General features: G+C 32.3%; 1 protein-coding gene across 7 annotated transcripts in view; it reads left to right on the top strand.

The window, feature by feature from the left end:
- Positions 1-18,294, top strand: part of LOC127845541 (mucolipin-2-like) — a 64,053-nt gene that overhangs the window by 27,939 nt on the left and 17,820 nt on the right. For 6 of the 7 annotated variants that reach the window (XR_008033252.1, XM_052376552.1, XM_052376557.1 and 3 more), the window contains 4 exons: positions 133-288; positions 6,963-7,124; positions 10,289-10,453; positions 12,061-12,157. Coding sequence is in view for 6 of the 7 variants with exons in the window: in XM_052376552.1 (XP_052232512.1) it covers positions 133-288; positions 6,963-7,124; positions 10,289-10,453; positions 12,061-12,157 (580 nt within the window). In the remaining variant the exon portion in view is untranslated. The remainder of the gene's footprint in view (positions 1-132; positions 289-6,962; positions 7,125-10,288; positions 10,454-12,060; positions 12,158-18,294) is intronic. The other variant, XM_052376556.1, reaches the window with a different exon arrangement.

An 18,294-nucleotide genomic window follows, 5' to 3' on the forward strand; every position in this document is an offset into this window, starting at 1 on the left:
AAACAGCACTGACTTGAAATATGTCTTTGATATATAATGATGTATAATAAAAAAAACTCTATTGTGTGGGTATATGTGTTAATGTCTGTATTTATAATTGATTTTAGTTTTCTTATGAACATGGTATTTCAGAAACGTCAAGACTTTATGGAATTACTCAGCGAAATCCCAGATATTCATTGCGGGACAACGTGGCGATTCACACAGGACTATTTAACGGGGGACCCTCGATTCTTGGCCGTTGGAGACGATGCGCTTTCTAAGAAGTGGTTCGAGGAGTTCATGAAGGTGGGCGCTACATTATTTTAATTATTTCTTTTTGTTCACAGCCAAATGTTGTTTGCAACACTCTCAAATACATTGTATTTTGTTAAAAAATAGTTTTGTTTGTAATTATCGTTCTGCGATTGCGTTTCTGTGTGGATGCAATACGGGGAGGGAAGCTTAAAACCATGTTTCTCACAATACTCTAAAAAAAAACATCACTTTACGCTGAACTGAATCCGTTCAAATTACGTCTTGATAACTACAATTGAAAAGATCATAAACGAAAGCGGAATAATAGTTTCTGTTCAAATGGAGCGTAATATCTTAACAATCGCATTGCGTGAATAACGACCGACGACTTCAATCAAACAATCGCAGTTTGAAAATACATCATAACACTCACTTCACAATATTACAACTCAATTCTGAGGCATTGTCGCTAGACACGCAATGCATTATATGTCGAATTTTTTTATTATGCATTTATTTATTTATCCAATGCGACAATTGGCGTATTAAGAACAATCATAAATATAAATATACCACCATTTGGTTAATTTTTTGTTTCAAATGTGTCCTCGTGTTTTCTTGTGGAAAACGAATGATGGGTGAAAATTGGATTAAATATATTGTGAAATATAAAATGTCATTAATACAATTTGCTTAACTTTTTGTTAAATCTTAGTTAACTATTGATGGATGATTTTCGTTTGCGCTTTGAGTGTGAATTTAACAAAGCATTCATATTTTATATGATCGATATAAGACTTTATCAGATCGACATTGATCCGCTAAAAGTCATTATAGCCAGAGACTGTGGTAGTTGTACTTATATGACAAATGTGTTACAATTCTACAAGCTTCATATATATTCCAAACTTCATTAAACGAAATACGGACAGTTGTTTTATCGATATCTTTGCAAAGTCTTAAGGTGATGACATTTTCTAGTACTCTTTGATTGGATTTTTATCAACACGTTCTGAGGAAGTATTAATCGCTGTCTATGAAAGTACTAGGGAACAAAAATTTAAACCTAGATATAAATTAAATTGCAAAAATTTGAGGCAATAATGCAAAAGGTATAGGTAGCTCTGATTTTAAGGTATTTATGATTAAAAGTGTGTATAACAAACGATTACCATGGGAATTGTTCTTATGCATTGTGAGGACATAAACAATCAGCCGCAGTGACCATCTTGTCACCTCTTAATAAGTGACTGTTAATTCCATATGTAATTATGTTTTTATTGCGTCGGAAGGATTATAGATTGGCCGCTGACACAACGTGACCACTAGGGGAGCTAAGATTCTAATTCGCAAAACAAGCTTAGTTTCGTGAAGTCCTTTTTTTCCGCCATTACCACACAATGGAAAGTTGTGCTACACTTATCATATCATATTTTATGAAGAAGTTGGAAAAAGCTTCTTTGGTTGTATACTTCTTCAAAACTAGTTATCACGAAACTCTGAAAAAAATCAATAAAACGTTCACGACATTTTTTGGAGTTTGTGAGAAAATATTGCTTAGTAATAAATAGAAGAAACGAAGCATTGTATATTGCATAGAATAGTCTTATAAATATTAAATTTAAATACGCAGTTCTTTTATGCATGCCAATAAACGGATAAAATACACAATCTAGTGCATCTGACACAGACCGCAGACCAAGAACACGATTTCTATTTTTAGTTGTTCGATTGCGAACAACTAAGATTAGTAGTATGCGTTGCAAGTCGGTCTGTACTGCAGACAGTTAGTGTGTGTATGTTATCAACAGTGTTAACAGCTTGTGACATTGGCCAGTTTGTCATTGAAACATGTACATATAAGCTGTGTTCAGGGAAAACGGGGCTAAATGCATGTCAGATAAGTGGTATCCCGGATTAGCCTGTGTACACTGATAAGCCTGTGCAATGCGCAAAAGCTATTCAATGACTTGCATCGTTCGTCATATTGATGTAGAGCGTCTATATTTGCAATACAAGTTGACCTATATGACGTTGCATTCATTTAAATGATCAAGCTTGTATATCAAATTTCAAAATACATTCCTTATTATAATAGCCCTTTATATGCGTAGATTTGTTGTGGTTTTAATATTGTCAATAAAACTCTATTAAAGAAATAGTTTAACCAGGCTTTAATTTTCTATGGACATTTTTATTTTACTTCCCTTGGACAAATGACCGTATTGTTTAGTTATCTAGATTTCAACAATGTGTTTTATATACATTTTATGTGAATCAGAAATGGTTTAATAAGATAATACAGAGTCTGGTAGTTATGGTAACTACTTCTGCAGTCAAATTGCATCGAAAACATCAAGTACAATACATGTTCATTAAGAGACTCTCGATTGCGTTTATTTGTTAAATTGGCATTTAAATTCAATTGTTTTTAATAGCGATTGCTTACTACCTATAATTATACACATCTCTGGCTTGAAAATATACTTTATTGGCGAAACACGGCTAACCCGCCCTTCAACTTACGGAAGAACTTGTCAAAATCGGAACCTTTTAAAATCAGCGGTGTCCAGTGTAAGAACAACATCGCTACTTTCAATGTCAAAGTCATACTGAACATTAAATTAAAACTAAATCATATTTGGTCATACTGCTTTTTCCACTAAACTACGTTACAACAGTATTTTGAAATAGCATACCATAGACAATTTATCCTTATGTGACGGATCTTGACGACGTACAGGAACCGACATAGCTATTTAAAAGATCAGATTGTAAATAAAAAGTATAAACATTTTTTTTACATCCACGCTTATACTCGCCCCTTATCGTTGCCAATGCGACAGGTGGCGTATTAAGAACAATCAATCGTTAAGGAAAGTGGAGTTTCAACACTGCTAGCACTTTTTTCTTCATTGTATTTGTCAGTGCAAGAATTATTTTCTGTATAGATACGAAATAGATATATAGATCTTATTGATATATAATTATGTATAGTAAAAAACTATATTGTGTTGATATTTGTGTTTATGTCTTACGTCATACGATGCTCTTTCTCTGTTCCTGGCTACATTGATTGTTGAAACGTCATCACTTCTATATAGCTTCATACGACCAACTTTCACAGTTTCAATCTACATGCATAGGTCATTGGGTTTATAGCGTTCAATTTTTAATTCATTTTCTCTCTGACAGGCGTTTCTTGTTTGATTTATTTTTTAGTTGTCACATAAACAACCAAGCGATGTAATAAGGAACTGTTACACCCATTATTACTGCTTCTTTCTGTATTGCCGCGTCGATGATCTTAAATATTAACTTTATGATGCTATATTCCTAAATCTTTTTCTATAAAGAAGGAATGTAGTTGACACTCTTTCGTAGTTTCATTTCATCGTTCCTCGAAAAGTTGTAGCTTTGTTGCTCTGGTCTCTTTCCTACCATTGAGTAATTAAATGGTAATTAAATTGAATGCGTTTTAATTCCCTTTTATTATTGTTAAATTTGAGGTTCAATGCTATGAGGTTAAATTTTATTCACATTTAAATGTATCATGAATATTGCTGGGTCAAGTGTGAGGCTGAGCGCTCTAAAACCGGTTTTAACCACCAATGCTTTGCATTTACCGTTCCAAGGCGGTGATCCTAGCTTTATTCTTTTATGTGTTATGTATGCTGTTTTGTATTGTGCTGTTTTGTGCTGTTTTGTTCTGTTTTGGCAATTGGTAACTTGCCTTAAATCAAGGACCAACTAATTGTTTATAATGAGAATTCAATACTGCTTCAGCAGCTAGAGTTTCACTTCTTTATATTTATGTGTAATTGAGTTTGGTTTGTTCGAGTCTTGGCCGTTGGAACCGACGCTATTTTGAATAAGTGGTTTAACGAGTTCATCAAGACATTGGTAGGAATGGGCGCTAAATTAGTTTAATTATTTATTGGTAATTGATTGAAGTCTATATGAATCTTGTACAGGGTTATTTAAATTAATATCCAGATTGAAAAAAGATATGATAATCTACTTGTGAATTCTTACTGAATTATATTTTGACATAAGTAAGGTCTTTTCATAGTAACAAGTATTTATTTTGCGTTTAGAACTATTATCAACTACTCAAAAACATGGAATAATAACCACAAAAATACCACAAATCTCGATATTTAAAAAAACACCACATTCTTTACTAAATTTAGTTTATAAAATGACATAATGGTAAATTGCAAATATATCAAAAACAGTGCTTGATATTTTAATCTAAGTTCAAACTGGCTTTTTAAAAGATAGATGTATATGTGTAAACATCAGATTTCTCTTTGACATGTTGGCATACGCTGAAGATAGTAATTTACTGTGACAGCTGATCACGAGCGAATTTAAAAATAAATCCAAAATCATTCGAATGTATAGAAACCAAAGTCAAAATGTTTAAATTTTAGGACACCGTTCAATAAACATGTGTTCTTACGAGTTTTATGGTGAAGATCGTTTTTATCATGGCGTATGATTGTTACTTAATCGGAATCCAATGCGTGCAGAATTATGAACGATTCACAAGTCTACCTTTCAAATGTTCGTTCCTTCGGCGAAAAACAATTGCATGTAAATTATTTATATTTTGATAAACATCCTACATTGTACATGGTCTTATTTAGAATACAAAATTAAAACAAATAGTAGTATTTTTACGCGCGTCTAGTAAAACTGATATATTCAGTTTCACGGATGTTTGTCCGCTGCAATATTGAAGTATTTTATGAAACACGGTAAACTCTAGAATACAAAATTAAAACAATATTTGTATTTATATGCATGTCGAGTAAAACTGTTATATCGACGTTTACGGATGCGTTTTTCATGCAAGAAGACAATATTTTATGTATTCAGCCTATTTACAAAATAGCACTATCTTCCAAATATTGTATGATATTTTTTACCCGTCCCTTATGGATATACTGTTGAAAACTGGTCAAAATTGTCCGTATACATTTTGGTGACAAAATCAATCAGCCCCAATGACAATCATGTCAAATCTTAACAAGCAGCTGTTCATTTTATATGAAATAATGTGTTGTTTGTGTCGGGACGATTACAGAGTGGCCGCTTGCAAGGTGAGCTAATATTGAAATTCGCAAAAACTAGCTTAGTGTCGTTAAATCCTTTTTTGCTACAATTATCACATTTTTGTATCATATATTATGAAGTAGTGTAAATTAGCTTCTTTTGAAGCATACATTTTCAAAACAAGTTATCTTGAAACTCTGAAACTTTTTCAATATTTTTTTTCAAACTTTCTCGAAACTGTTTGGATTTTGGGTGAAAATATTACTTGGTAATGAATATAATAGAAAAGAAATGGGCAATTGCATAAAATAGTCTAATAAATGATATATAAAATTACAAAGTTCTTATATACATACAAATAAACCGAGTAAATACAAAGTATAGTGCGTTTGACACAGACCGCAGACCAGACGCAAGATTCCTAATTTCATAAATGTGAATTACGCACGAGTATCGTACGTTTGGCTCTCGGTCAAATCACGGTTAAAGCACGTGTTTGTTTTTTCGTTTGTTGCGTTTAATGTGCGTGCATCGTTCGTCATATTGATGTAGAGGTTTATTATTTTCAATAAAAGTTGACCTATATGACGTTTTACTTAACTTAAATGTAAAACTAATATATACAAAGTCCAAATTATCTCCGATTATCGTAGCTCTTTATCTGCGTAGGTTTATTGTGGTTTTAATATTGTCAATAATAGCTCTTTTAAAGAAATAGTTTCACCGGGCTGTTATTTTATATGTTAATTTTTATTTTACTTCCCATTGAAAATTGACCGGATGGTTAATTCAACAAAGTGTTTAAAAAACATTTTATGTTGTACAGAAGCAGATCATACAGAGTCTTGTGGCTATGGTGACTACTTATGCAGTTAAAATACTTCTTATTTTGCCTCAAAAGCATCAAGTACTAAAATTGTTTATTTAGAGACTCTCGTGTGCGTTTATTTGTTCAATTGGTATTTAAATTCAATTAATATGAATCGTTTAATACTTATTATTATACCCATCTCTGGCATACATACAGACGTTATTTGCGAAACACGGCTTAACCGCTCTTCAACTTCAAAACATTTCGATGTTAACGAAATAACTGGTCGAAAATCGTCACCTTTTAGAATCGGGGAGGTCGAGTGTAAGAACTACATCGCTGCGTTCAATGTGACAGTCATACTTAAAATTAAAGCAGACATTTTAAATTATGCTTTTACCACTCAAATGCGTTACTGCAGCATTTTGAAAAAGCATACCATAGACAATTTATGGGACGGTTCTTGGCTACGTACAGGAACCGACATAGCTATTTAAAAGATCAGGTTGTTAAAAAAAAGTCAAAATACATTTTTTACATACCTGCTAATACTCGCCCCTTGTCGTTTCCAATGCGATAAGTGGCGTATTATGAACAATCAATCATATTTCTATGGAATAACTAATGGGGATGAATTAAGGAAAGGGTGAATTTAAACACTGCTAGCATTTACTTTTCTTTATTGTACTTCTCAGTGCAAGAATTATTTTCTGTAAAGATATTAAATAGATATATGGATCATATTGATATATATAATTATGTATAGTATAAAACTATATTGTGCGTGTATTTGTGTTTATGTCTTTATTTGTAATTGCGTTTGGTTTGTTTCTTAACGAATACTGTATTTCAGAAACGTCAAGACTTCATGCAATTACTACGCGACAAACCAGGTATTCGTAGCAGGTCAAGGTGGCAAGTCACAAAGGACTGTTTAAAGGGGGACCCTCGATTCTTGGCCGTTGGAAACGATGCACTTTTGAAGAAGTGGTTTAACGAGTACATAAAGACATTGGTAGGAGTGGGAGCTACATTAGTTTAATTATTTTTTTATTTATTGGTAATTGATTGAAGTTTATATGATACTTGTACACGGGTATTTAAATTAATATCCAGATTGAACAAGATATAATAATCCACTTGTGAATTCTTACTGATTAATATTTTGACATAAGTAAGGTCTTTCCATAGTAAGAAGTATTTTTGTGTGTTTAGAACTATTATCAACTACTCAAAAACGTGGAATAATAACCACAAAATACCACAAATCTCGCTATTTAAAAAAACACCACATACTTTACTAAATTCCGTTTATAAACTTACATAATGGTAAATTGCAAATATATATATATATAAAAGTACTGGATATTTTAATCTGCAAAGTTCAAATTGGCTTCATTAAAGATAGATTTATATTTGTAAACATCAGATTACTCTGTTGGCATACGCTGAAGATAATAATTAATGAATTAATTATGATAGCTGATCACGATCGAATTTAAAAGGAATTCAAAACACAATCATTCGAATGTATATAAACCAATTTCAGATGTTTTACTTTTAGGACACTGTTTAAAAACTTGATTTCCGTGTTTTTGCACAATACTAAGGCCTCCATACAAAGCAATGAATTTCTTTCACGGTTTCTGCATGGAGCAAGGTTGCCGTAAATGGAATCCTATGGGCGTCTTTTTTATCTAATACGAGGAAATTCTTGCGTAACAATTATAATAAAAAAGGCATTAAAAAGGAGAAGTAAATAAATTAAGTGCAAAAATATCAAAATACTAAAACATTTTCGCTGAAGACACATGTTTAGTACTGGCGAATCTAAATAAGCATTCAATGTATCCTAGCTTCACGAATGATCAAGATACACTTAACTAAGCATTACTCTAAAATGAACACTAATTTAATTTGGATAGTATAAAAGTAAGTCGATTAAAAAAAATACAAACAAACACGAGAAGAAACTACTTTAAGAGTTCTCGGGAAAGGTTTAAATAGAAATCTCGATTACATGGATATTAAAATGAACTGCATATTAAAAATATATATATTAAACACTTCATATAAGAATACCAATCAAAATAAAAGGACAGTAATTCTTTAAGAATACAACAAAGGCATAGGCAGCCTTGATTTTAAGGTATTTATTATTAAAATTGTGTATAACAAACAATAACATGGCAATTGTTCTTATGCACTATGGTGACATAAATAATCAAACCCAGTGACCATCTAGTCACCTGTAAACAAGTGAATGTTAATTTCATATGAAATAATGTCTGATTTTTGTCGGGATGATTGTTGATTGGCCGCTTAAACAAAGTGACCGCTAGGTGAGCTAATTTGTTTTTGAAATTCGCAAAACAAGCTTAGTGTCGTTAAGTTCGTTTGTTCGCATTATCACACAATAGAAAGTGTTTCTACAATAATCATATTTTTACTCATATTTTATGAAGAACTGGGGAGTAGCTTCTATGGTGGAATACTTCTCCAAAACTAGTTTTCCTGAAAATCTGAAAAATGTTCAATACAACTTAATAAACTTTCTCTAAACTTTTTGGATGTTGTGTAAAACTATTATTTGTAAATAAATAGACAAAAAGAAGCGATTGTCTATGGCATAAAATAGTCTGATACGTTTTATATCTCAATACGCAGTACTTATTTAAATACAAATATACCGATAAAATACATAGTCTAGTGGGTCTGTCACAGACCGCAGACCAGACGCACGATTTCTAATTTTGTACGGGTGAATTACGAACGATTATCGTACGTTCGAGTCGCGGTAAAATCATGGTTAACGCACATTTTGTTTATTTTCGTTTGTTGCGTTTGAGGTGCGAACATCGTTCGTCATATTGATGTACATCGTCTATATTTACAATAAAAGTTGACCTATATGACATAGTCTAGTGGGTCTGTCACAGACCGCAGACCAGACGCACGATTTCTAATTTCGTACGGGTGAATTACGAACGATTATCGTACGTTCGAGTCGCGGTAAAATCATGGTTAACGCACATTTTGTTTATTTTCGTTTGTTGCGTTTGAGGTGCGAACATCGTTCGTCATATTGATGTACATCGTCTATATTTACAATAAAAGTTGACCTATATGACGTTGCATTTATCCAAAAGGTCACACTTGTAAATCAAAAGTTCAAAATACATTTTTGATTATCATAGCCTTTTATATGCGTAGGATGATTGTGCTTTTAATCCTGTCAATAATAACTCTATTAAAGAGATAGTTTCACAAAGCTATAAATTTCTTTGTAAATTTACTTCCATATGAAAATTCATGGATGGATGAGATATGTTCAATTCAACAATATGTTTTAAATGCATTGTTTGTGGTTCAAAAACGGTTCAGTCAGATCATATAGAGTCTTGTTGTGATGACGACTACTTCTGCAGTCATTGCCTTCTTATTTTGCATCGTAAGCATCAATATCAAAATGTTTATTTAGAGACTCCCGAGTGCGCTTTTTGTTACATTGGCATTTAGATTCAATTACTTAAACTGTATTTCATATCAATCTTTAACTTCTTTTAATTATACGCATCCATGGCATAAACACAGCTTTTATTGAAGAAAAACGGCTTACTCGCTTTTTAACTTAATAACGTTTCGAGGTTAAAGACCTAACTTGTCAAAAATCGTCACCTTTTAGAATCGGGGTTTTAGAGTATAAGAATCACATCGTTATTTTCAATGTCAACGTCATACGGATTTTTTTTTAATAATGCTTTGTAACTTAATACGTTACTGCAGTATGTTGAAAAAACATAAACAGACAATTGATAGGTATGTGACGGTTCTTGGCTACGTACAGGAACAGATATCTTAAAGATCAGATTGTAAATAAAAAGTCAAAGTACATTTTTATATCCCTGTTTATACTCGCCCCTTATCGTTGTCAATGCGATATGTGGCGTATTAAGAACAATCAATCATAATTCTATGGAATAAATCATGGGGATGACTGTATGGACAAGGAAATGTTTAAACACTGCAGGCACGTTTGTTCCTTTATTGTACTAGTAAGTGCTAGAATTTATTTTCTGTGTAGATACTTTTCTTAAATGTGATAAATAAAAAAATCTGTCTTGTTAAGATTTAGTTTTTGTATAATTATTATTCAAATAAGTTGCTTTATTTTATTAGAAACCATGCAACATTGACGTGGTGGGCTTTACCAGCATTAAATTTTGGATTTGTCTGCTGGTGTTAAGTCCGTTAAAGTGGTACCGTTGCACCTTATGGATCAGCATACCACACATTATTGGTTTCGCCTTTCATCTGGCCAAACTTGTGGTGACTACATGTGCGGTAATGTTCTTGTTTATATGTATATATATATATATATATATATATATATATATATATATATATATATATATATATATATATATATATATATATATATATATATATATATATATATATATTGAATATTTAATATTGACGGTAATATATATGATGATGCCGTGTTTATCCTTTAACATTTTTTGTATACTTAATTGATGCCATTATTTTAATTAAAGTTATCTCTTTATATGTCCGAGAAAATAAATCTTATAAATGTTTATGTTTGTATTCTATGGGAAAACTGATGCTATCACGTCAGCTTAAGACATTCTGACCAAGCCACTCTCAACGCCAAGGGGCATGTCCGTATGCCTTGTGAGGACAATATCAATTGGACCCATTGTCCCTTTGTGTTATCGCTTGATTTAGTAATACAATATGCTTTCCGGTTGCTGCAAACAGCAGGTAATCGTTCATAACAATTGTAATAATGACAGTTTTTATCGAGATATTCTAGATAAGCCGCTTAATTCAGATGACCCCTTTTAAAGATGACAGCCAGATAAAGTTCGACTGCATTTCGCGAAAACTAGCAAATTATCTTTACTTCGTCCGCAGTGATAATAAGAAGTGTACTGTTTCTTTGTGGGAAAATTTCGATTTAAATACGTAAGATTTTCGTACGTTTAATGCAAGAATCACTTTTGCTAATCTCAGTTGGGTAGATGAGAACTGCAATCCACGTGTGTTTTTGTTTACAAAATCACTTCGCCTGTTCGACGTAAAGTGGACAAAAAGTTGTTTGCGTGGAGACTGTCCTCCTCAATACTAACGAAAGTTGAACTTTGAATACATAATATATACATTTATAAGGGAAACATGCTGACCAAATCGCATTGACATTGTTCACATAATTACGATTTGGTAATTATTGTTCACACAAAACCATTGAGTGATGCCTCAAGATTATATTAATTAACTAGTCTACTTTCGTTCCAAATAATAATCGTTCAATAAAGAATACATTATATATAGATCAATCGTTTATGACGCTAAATAAGGCAAATTGCTTACAAACGAACTATTTAGTGCTGCAATTGAGGCCATTTGCAATCATTCGAGCTAGTATCTTTTAAAAATTAATTGAAATATTTTATTCATTGAAATATTACTTGGAATGGAACTAACATGGATTTTTAAATAGTTTTGGTGATAATTTTAATATGTTATAACTTAACAATTGTAAATTTTATGTCAGTGACTTTGACTATCATTTTAATTTGAGTATTAAAGTAATAGCTGAAACACAAATTATGTTGTTACAGTTTCATTACAAAAATAAAATCTGGATTGATTCAATCCGACGTTTTTAAGTCATAAGAATATTATATAAATTGTACAGTTACAACATTGTTATGTACTACAAAAAGTTCATATTCCTATATGATTACAATTATGAGCCAATCTTATATTTATTGCAACGATTTTCTTTAAACCAAACAACCGAACAAATTAGAAAAAAAACACACAAAAAAACATCTCGATCCAAGTCATAATACAATTGTTTAGAACTTAAAAACGTAAACGACGATTTTATTATGAACAATCGCTATGCCTATTATATTTAGGTATTACATTTTGGGGGATGCCGAAAGCAATTCAGCGATGTCATAACACACGGTCAGTTGGTTCTAAAGCACAACTTGCTGAAAGGCTGGTCTGCAGGTAAGAATTCACCCATGTCTCGCCATTAAGTGTTTCTATACTACTATATGCCCAGATTTTTTTTTGAAAATCACAATTCAATTCGATAACTGGCTAACGATCTACCCTATGTCTATAAATATAACTTCTGTACTGACAAAACTTACAGGGAATGGATTTTTGTGATTAGGGGCTATGGGTAAAGTTGTTAATCGTAATCGTTTATGGCAAACTTGAGCATATGCATGTACTTTGATACTTTGATAGTTTATTCAAAATACTTGGAGGCATAACGCCCATATGTATGCATTGATGCACATTTTACCATTAGCCTAACACATTGAAACAGCTTTTAATTTGTTAACTAAAACTGTTACCAAACGTACTTAAAATCGTAATTTTTATTATTATGTTCTTAAATTAACTGAAAGACTCTTTTTGTGCAATGGAACAATACACAAAGAACCTGGAATATATCCTATGGTAAATACTTAGTTTTAAAGCCCACGGGATGAGTTTAAGAAGTTTTCATATTTTTTTTATTTATACTATGTTTAAAAGGAATTGTGATAATTATCCAATCCGGGTCTGCCTTAGTTATTTCAGCGCAAGAAATTTCATCTATAGCTCATCAAACATAACATGTAATTCACCATCTGAATACCGTTCATCACAATATAACACATCCTCGCCCGACTGCAATAATTGCATTTGGTTCAATGACTGATTTAAAATACAAAACACAGTCGTGTGCTGTGATTTTCTTATAAGATCTGTCCTGTTTCACTTTATTATTGAGAAATGTCCAAATATAATTCAGGATTAAGGTATCTTCGTTACTATATTTGTTGTGTTTCTTGTCATAGTCATTTTTCTCATAGATTATTAATATTTACTTATAGCAGAAACCATAAAACATCTATTTTCGTCACACTTGTCGCGCCCTTTATAACTTGATTATTTATCGCAATCAGTTTTTTAACAATCTTTATCGCCAAATTATAAGAAATACTTGTATTGCCTTTTTCTATCGAGGTTTAGTATACAGTATTTTTTAGAAAAAGATGATAATCATGCATCCTCAATTAAATCAGCATCGTAACCCATCATCAATAGCGATGTTCGATTCACAATTTTGCAAATCAGTGAAAATATTTTGTCAAATGTCTGTAGCATTATTTTTGCGAGAAAGTGAATAAAAGCATCTTATTTTAAACAAATTGAACCGGAATGTAATCATTGGTAATGTCTTGTGATTTAATACCAAAACGATTTAAAAACACTTGCATACGAAATTGTACAACGAAATAATCAGACATAATATTCGGTTCTTATACTTCAAACAGAATTTAACAGTCAAAGAGAGACGGCGCACACTTACGGTAACTAAATCAAAACTAAATCTTTTAAAACGGTCATTTTTACAAATTTCTAATAAACAATTGTCATATGTGCATTTTTTTATTTACTTATAAATACTATTACTTCTCGTTTTGCAGTTATTTGTGTGATTTGCTGTTAAAACCGTATTTAAGCATGTAAGTGAGGTCGTCTAACTGTCTACTAGTGCGGTTTACTCGCACTTTTCCTGGGTGAGCAATTATTTTTTAAGCGATCCACCAGAAATAACTGCACATACGCGCCAGTCCTTTTTCTTATATTAACTAGGAGTAAGAGTTTAGCTGTCAAAAAGTTTTATTACAGATCCAAACGAACCTATGGTTAATATGTGACCGTGATTGAATTCAAACTTATTGAATTAATGTTCAATTGCTGTCAAACCGTACTTGTATGCCCTAGTCCAACTTGTTGACGCTCTAAAATATTAAGCTACTATATATGTATATATATATATATATATATATATATATATATATATATATATATATATATATATATATATATATATATAAAGAATTTAGCCCATATATAAAGTATTTCTAAATTCTTTGCGCGTCTTCTAAATGAGACTATTGTATGCCCATTAAACGCAATTAAGCGACCTGTGGCCACAACGACCATCCCATTTTTGTGTTTTTTTTTAAATGTTTTAATATAAAATTCATGGACAATAAATATTGTTTACATAATATTCATTGTAAGTTGGATAAATAAACGATAAAAACGTATTTTAAACCCCTTGCAAAAGAAGTTTAAAGGGGATCAGGGGTTATATAGTTTCTGGTTGTTCGTCTTTCCGTTCACCCGGCCGTAGGAATACTTGCCCGCAGTTTTCTTGAAACTATTTGAGTAATCAAGTACAATATTACAGTAAGCTAGATCATTTTAAAGGGAAAACAAATTGCATCGCAAACGTCAAAAACAGAATCATTTTTCATGTTTTAAAAGTTATGGCGCGCCTTATTTCATAATAGCATTGCGCACAGGCCATATCTCGCAAACGTAAGAGGTTTAACTATAAATGCCATATGTAGGCGGATCTCGTTAAGGGGTAGTGTATTGAACATGAAATATTACTCTTGCTGTCATAATTTAGAGTTATTCAACAATTTTATTTTTGTGCTTTATTTTATCAGTTTATTATATAAGAAACTTAAAGCTTCATCAACCTTAAATTTATTCAGCAAGTAGGTCCTGATGGGATGTGCACTGCACAAGAACCATTATTATTTATTATTTTTTTCGATTTATTGCTTTTTGTTTATTTTCATACGTTACCTTTGTCCGTAGTCTTTTAAGGATAATTAAATAAATATGAACTTCAAATAACATTGGTAAATAGCTATTATTAGGGCAAATTCTGTAGTCAAATGCCCAAACTCATTTCTCCATATACTTTTGACGCTTGTTTACTACAATACTGCAGTTTTGTTTGGAACATTTCTTGAAAACTAAAAGAGGTAAGAACTTGCAACTTGAGGTATTCCTCATCGAATTGATGTATAATTGAATAAGAATCAAAACTCTTTAAATATATTTCTTTAAGAGTTATTGCATTTGTTTAATTTTTTACTCAAACTTTGTCCGTTGAATATCTTGGATTATAAAATAAAGATATACTTGAAATTATATATTTAAGGAATATATAATTAAGATTTTCAATGCTTACAAACCGTAACTCTTGCTCCGAATATTTAGAGTTATTGTTTTGTTTTGTTGTTTTTTTATAAAAAAAATCGATGAGCTTATTTTGAAATCAATAAAGGGTATCAACTTGGAAAACGTATAAAGGTATAATTAAGGTATCACATTAAAACAATATGTAGATATATCTCATTTGGTAAATGGATTGCACAAAAGCCAAAACTCATCTTTCCATTGTCCGGAGCTTATCTTGAAAATTATACGGGCTATCAACTAGAAATTTTATATATATTATGATCTCAGAGTTTGGATGTGCAGTACACATAATTCATATCTCTTCATTCTGTTATTTGATAGTTGTTTTCTTTCGTTATTTACTACATTCAACTTATACCTGTGCATATCATGCAAACAAAACAAGCTATAAGCTTGAAATTTCATAGGCATAATGATCTCAGACTTTGGATGTGCAGTACACATAATTCATAACTCGTCATTCTGTTATTTGACATTTATTTTCTTTTGTAATTAACTACAATAAACTTATGCCCTGTGCATATAATACAAATTAAACAAGATATTAGCTTGAAATTTCATAGGTTTAAACATCTTAATGAAGGAAAGAATAGTCCACAATAACTAAAATGTATGCTTCATAAATTTATACAGTTATCACCATAGTGCTTTTTGTATATGGTATATTTTGACTATTACATGAGGTTGTACGTAACTTACTTTAGTGCAAATTATCGTACATTTTTACTTATATGAATTTAAAACGGTGTGGTAAACATACCGTTGAGTCGAGATTTAAATGATACTTTCACGACAAATACCTGTCCGTATCTTTTATCTTTTTAAGTTTCTCTAGAGCTTTCGACCCTCTCGTTAGCTCACCTGATAACAATGTCACGTGGAGAAAAATGTGTCAATATTATCAAAGCCATATTTATGAATCAATCCTCATAAAATTGTATCAGAATGTTCCCCTTGACCGTATACAGGCCAATTTTTAATTTTGATCATGGGCGTGTGAAAAATTAAGCCACCGGGTCAAATCTCTGGAAACATTTGTGTACTATATTAGAAGCGGTACTTATGACTCAATATGGATAAAAAACGGTTAGTTATTAATTTGACCATATCCAAGCAATATTCGAATCGTGTTCAAGTTTGTTATATCACATTTTGTCGAAATCTTAATTTTGAACAAAACATTATTCTATGTCAAGTGTAGTAAAAAATATGTCACTAGTTCGAATCTTATGGATCAAATAAAAGACTTAGTCTTGATAATATTCAGAGAATGTATTTTAGTTAATATCTTGGCCAAGTTCGAATATTGGTCGATTTGTGTCAAACACTAAGTCACCAGGTAAACTCTTTGATGTACAGTTACCACAGTTATGTCATTTGGGGACATCGCGTTCCTCATGTGTTTTATGATTAGGCCATTGTATAAAGTTGACCCGTTCTACGCACTTATTTGGTGCCATAAATATCCGTAACACATGTTCAGTCTTTTTAAATACTTAACTCAATTAATTATTATTTAACAGTTTCTATGTACATTCCAAGAAATGTTTCACATAACGTGACAGTTTCGATCCACCATTGGTAAATCTTCATCAGACTGTGAATTTGCGGGAAATGCACGTCACAGGGCGGGTTTACTGCCGGAATGGTTCCCAGCAGTAAACAAAGGCCTGTAGATGGGGCTTAGTTGGTAGCCCCCCTCGTCCCTGTTCATTACCCGTCTCCCCTTAGCTATCGCAACCGATTCCCTAAGTTTTCTGAGTGCGGTGTTGTTTTCCCTATCAATCACTTTCACCCCCTCCCAGTCAATGACATGGTTGTGCCTAGCTATATGGTTTGTAACTGCACTAGAGTGTTCTGCTTCTGATTCTCTCCTTCCTGACCGCGTGAATTCTTGTGGGCTGTTTTTGGCATCTTTTTTATGCTCATTCATCCGATTTTCTACTATGTACACAGTTTCACAATTCTTGCACGAGATCTTGTATACACAGCCACACACCTCTTCCGTCAGCGTCTTGTCCTTAGGATGTACGAGAACACGTCTGAGAGTACTGTGTGGTCGCATTGCTACACTTATGTTGTGCTTTCTGTAGACTCGCGCCAGCGCCTCAGATATATTTTTCACATAGGGCATGACTACCATACCCTTCGACTTATTCTTGGTTTTATCCCTTTCTTTTCTCCTTTAACCCTTCCCCTCTTGCTTTTCTGATAACTTCGTTTCCGTGTCTTTAACCACTTTGTTTATTGTCCATTTTGGATATCCACACACTTTCAAAGCTCCCCTAATGTGGTCAAGTTCCCTTTTCTGTTCCACTTTATCCGTCACTATAGTAAAACATCTGTCGACTAGAGTTCTTACCACAATCACTTTGTGAGATAACGGATGGTGGGAGTCGAATTGCAGATATTGATCTGTATGGATAGGTTTCCTGTAGACCAATAACTTCACCGATCCGTCATCCTTTCTCACAATCAAAGAATCCAGAAATGGTATCTTGCCCTCAGCTTCCTCCTCGTTTGTGAATTTGATACTGCCTGTAGTATCCGCTGTATTCAAGTGCTCAGTCAACTGATTTACATTCCCTTTCTTCACAATCTATAGAATGTCATTCACATATCTTTTCCAAAGTTTAGGGGCGCATGTTATGGGAGATGTTGCAATGACCTGCTGTTCAAGCCACTCCATAAACAGATTCGCTACTATAGGACTCACTGGTGAACTCATTGCCGTACCAAACTTTTGTTGAAAATTTCCCCGCGAAACTGGAAATATGTGGCGGTCAAGATAAATTTCCAAAGGATAGTCACAGTCTGATGAAGATTCACCAATGGTGGATCGAAACTGTCACGGTATGTGACAAATTTCTTGGAATGTACATAGAAATTGTTAAATAATTTCCAAAAACATTCCTGATGAATTTCTTTCGAGACGTTAATTAATTATGTTAAAAACAATATGAAAAACAGTTATAACAGAGTATATTATAAAATTGCAAGGTCGATTTTGACATAGTTTAATATTGTATAATAAAGAAATTTGGTCCGATGATTTATGATATGGTTTTATAATGTAT

This window comes from Dreissena polymorpha, chromosome 9 (genome assembly GCF_020536995.1).
Source record: "Dreissena polymorpha isolate Duluth1 chromosome 9, UMN_Dpol_1.0, whole genome shotgun sequence".
Lineage (NCBI taxonomy): Eukaryota > Metazoa > Mollusca > Bivalvia > Myida > Dreissenidae > Dreissena > Dreissena polymorpha.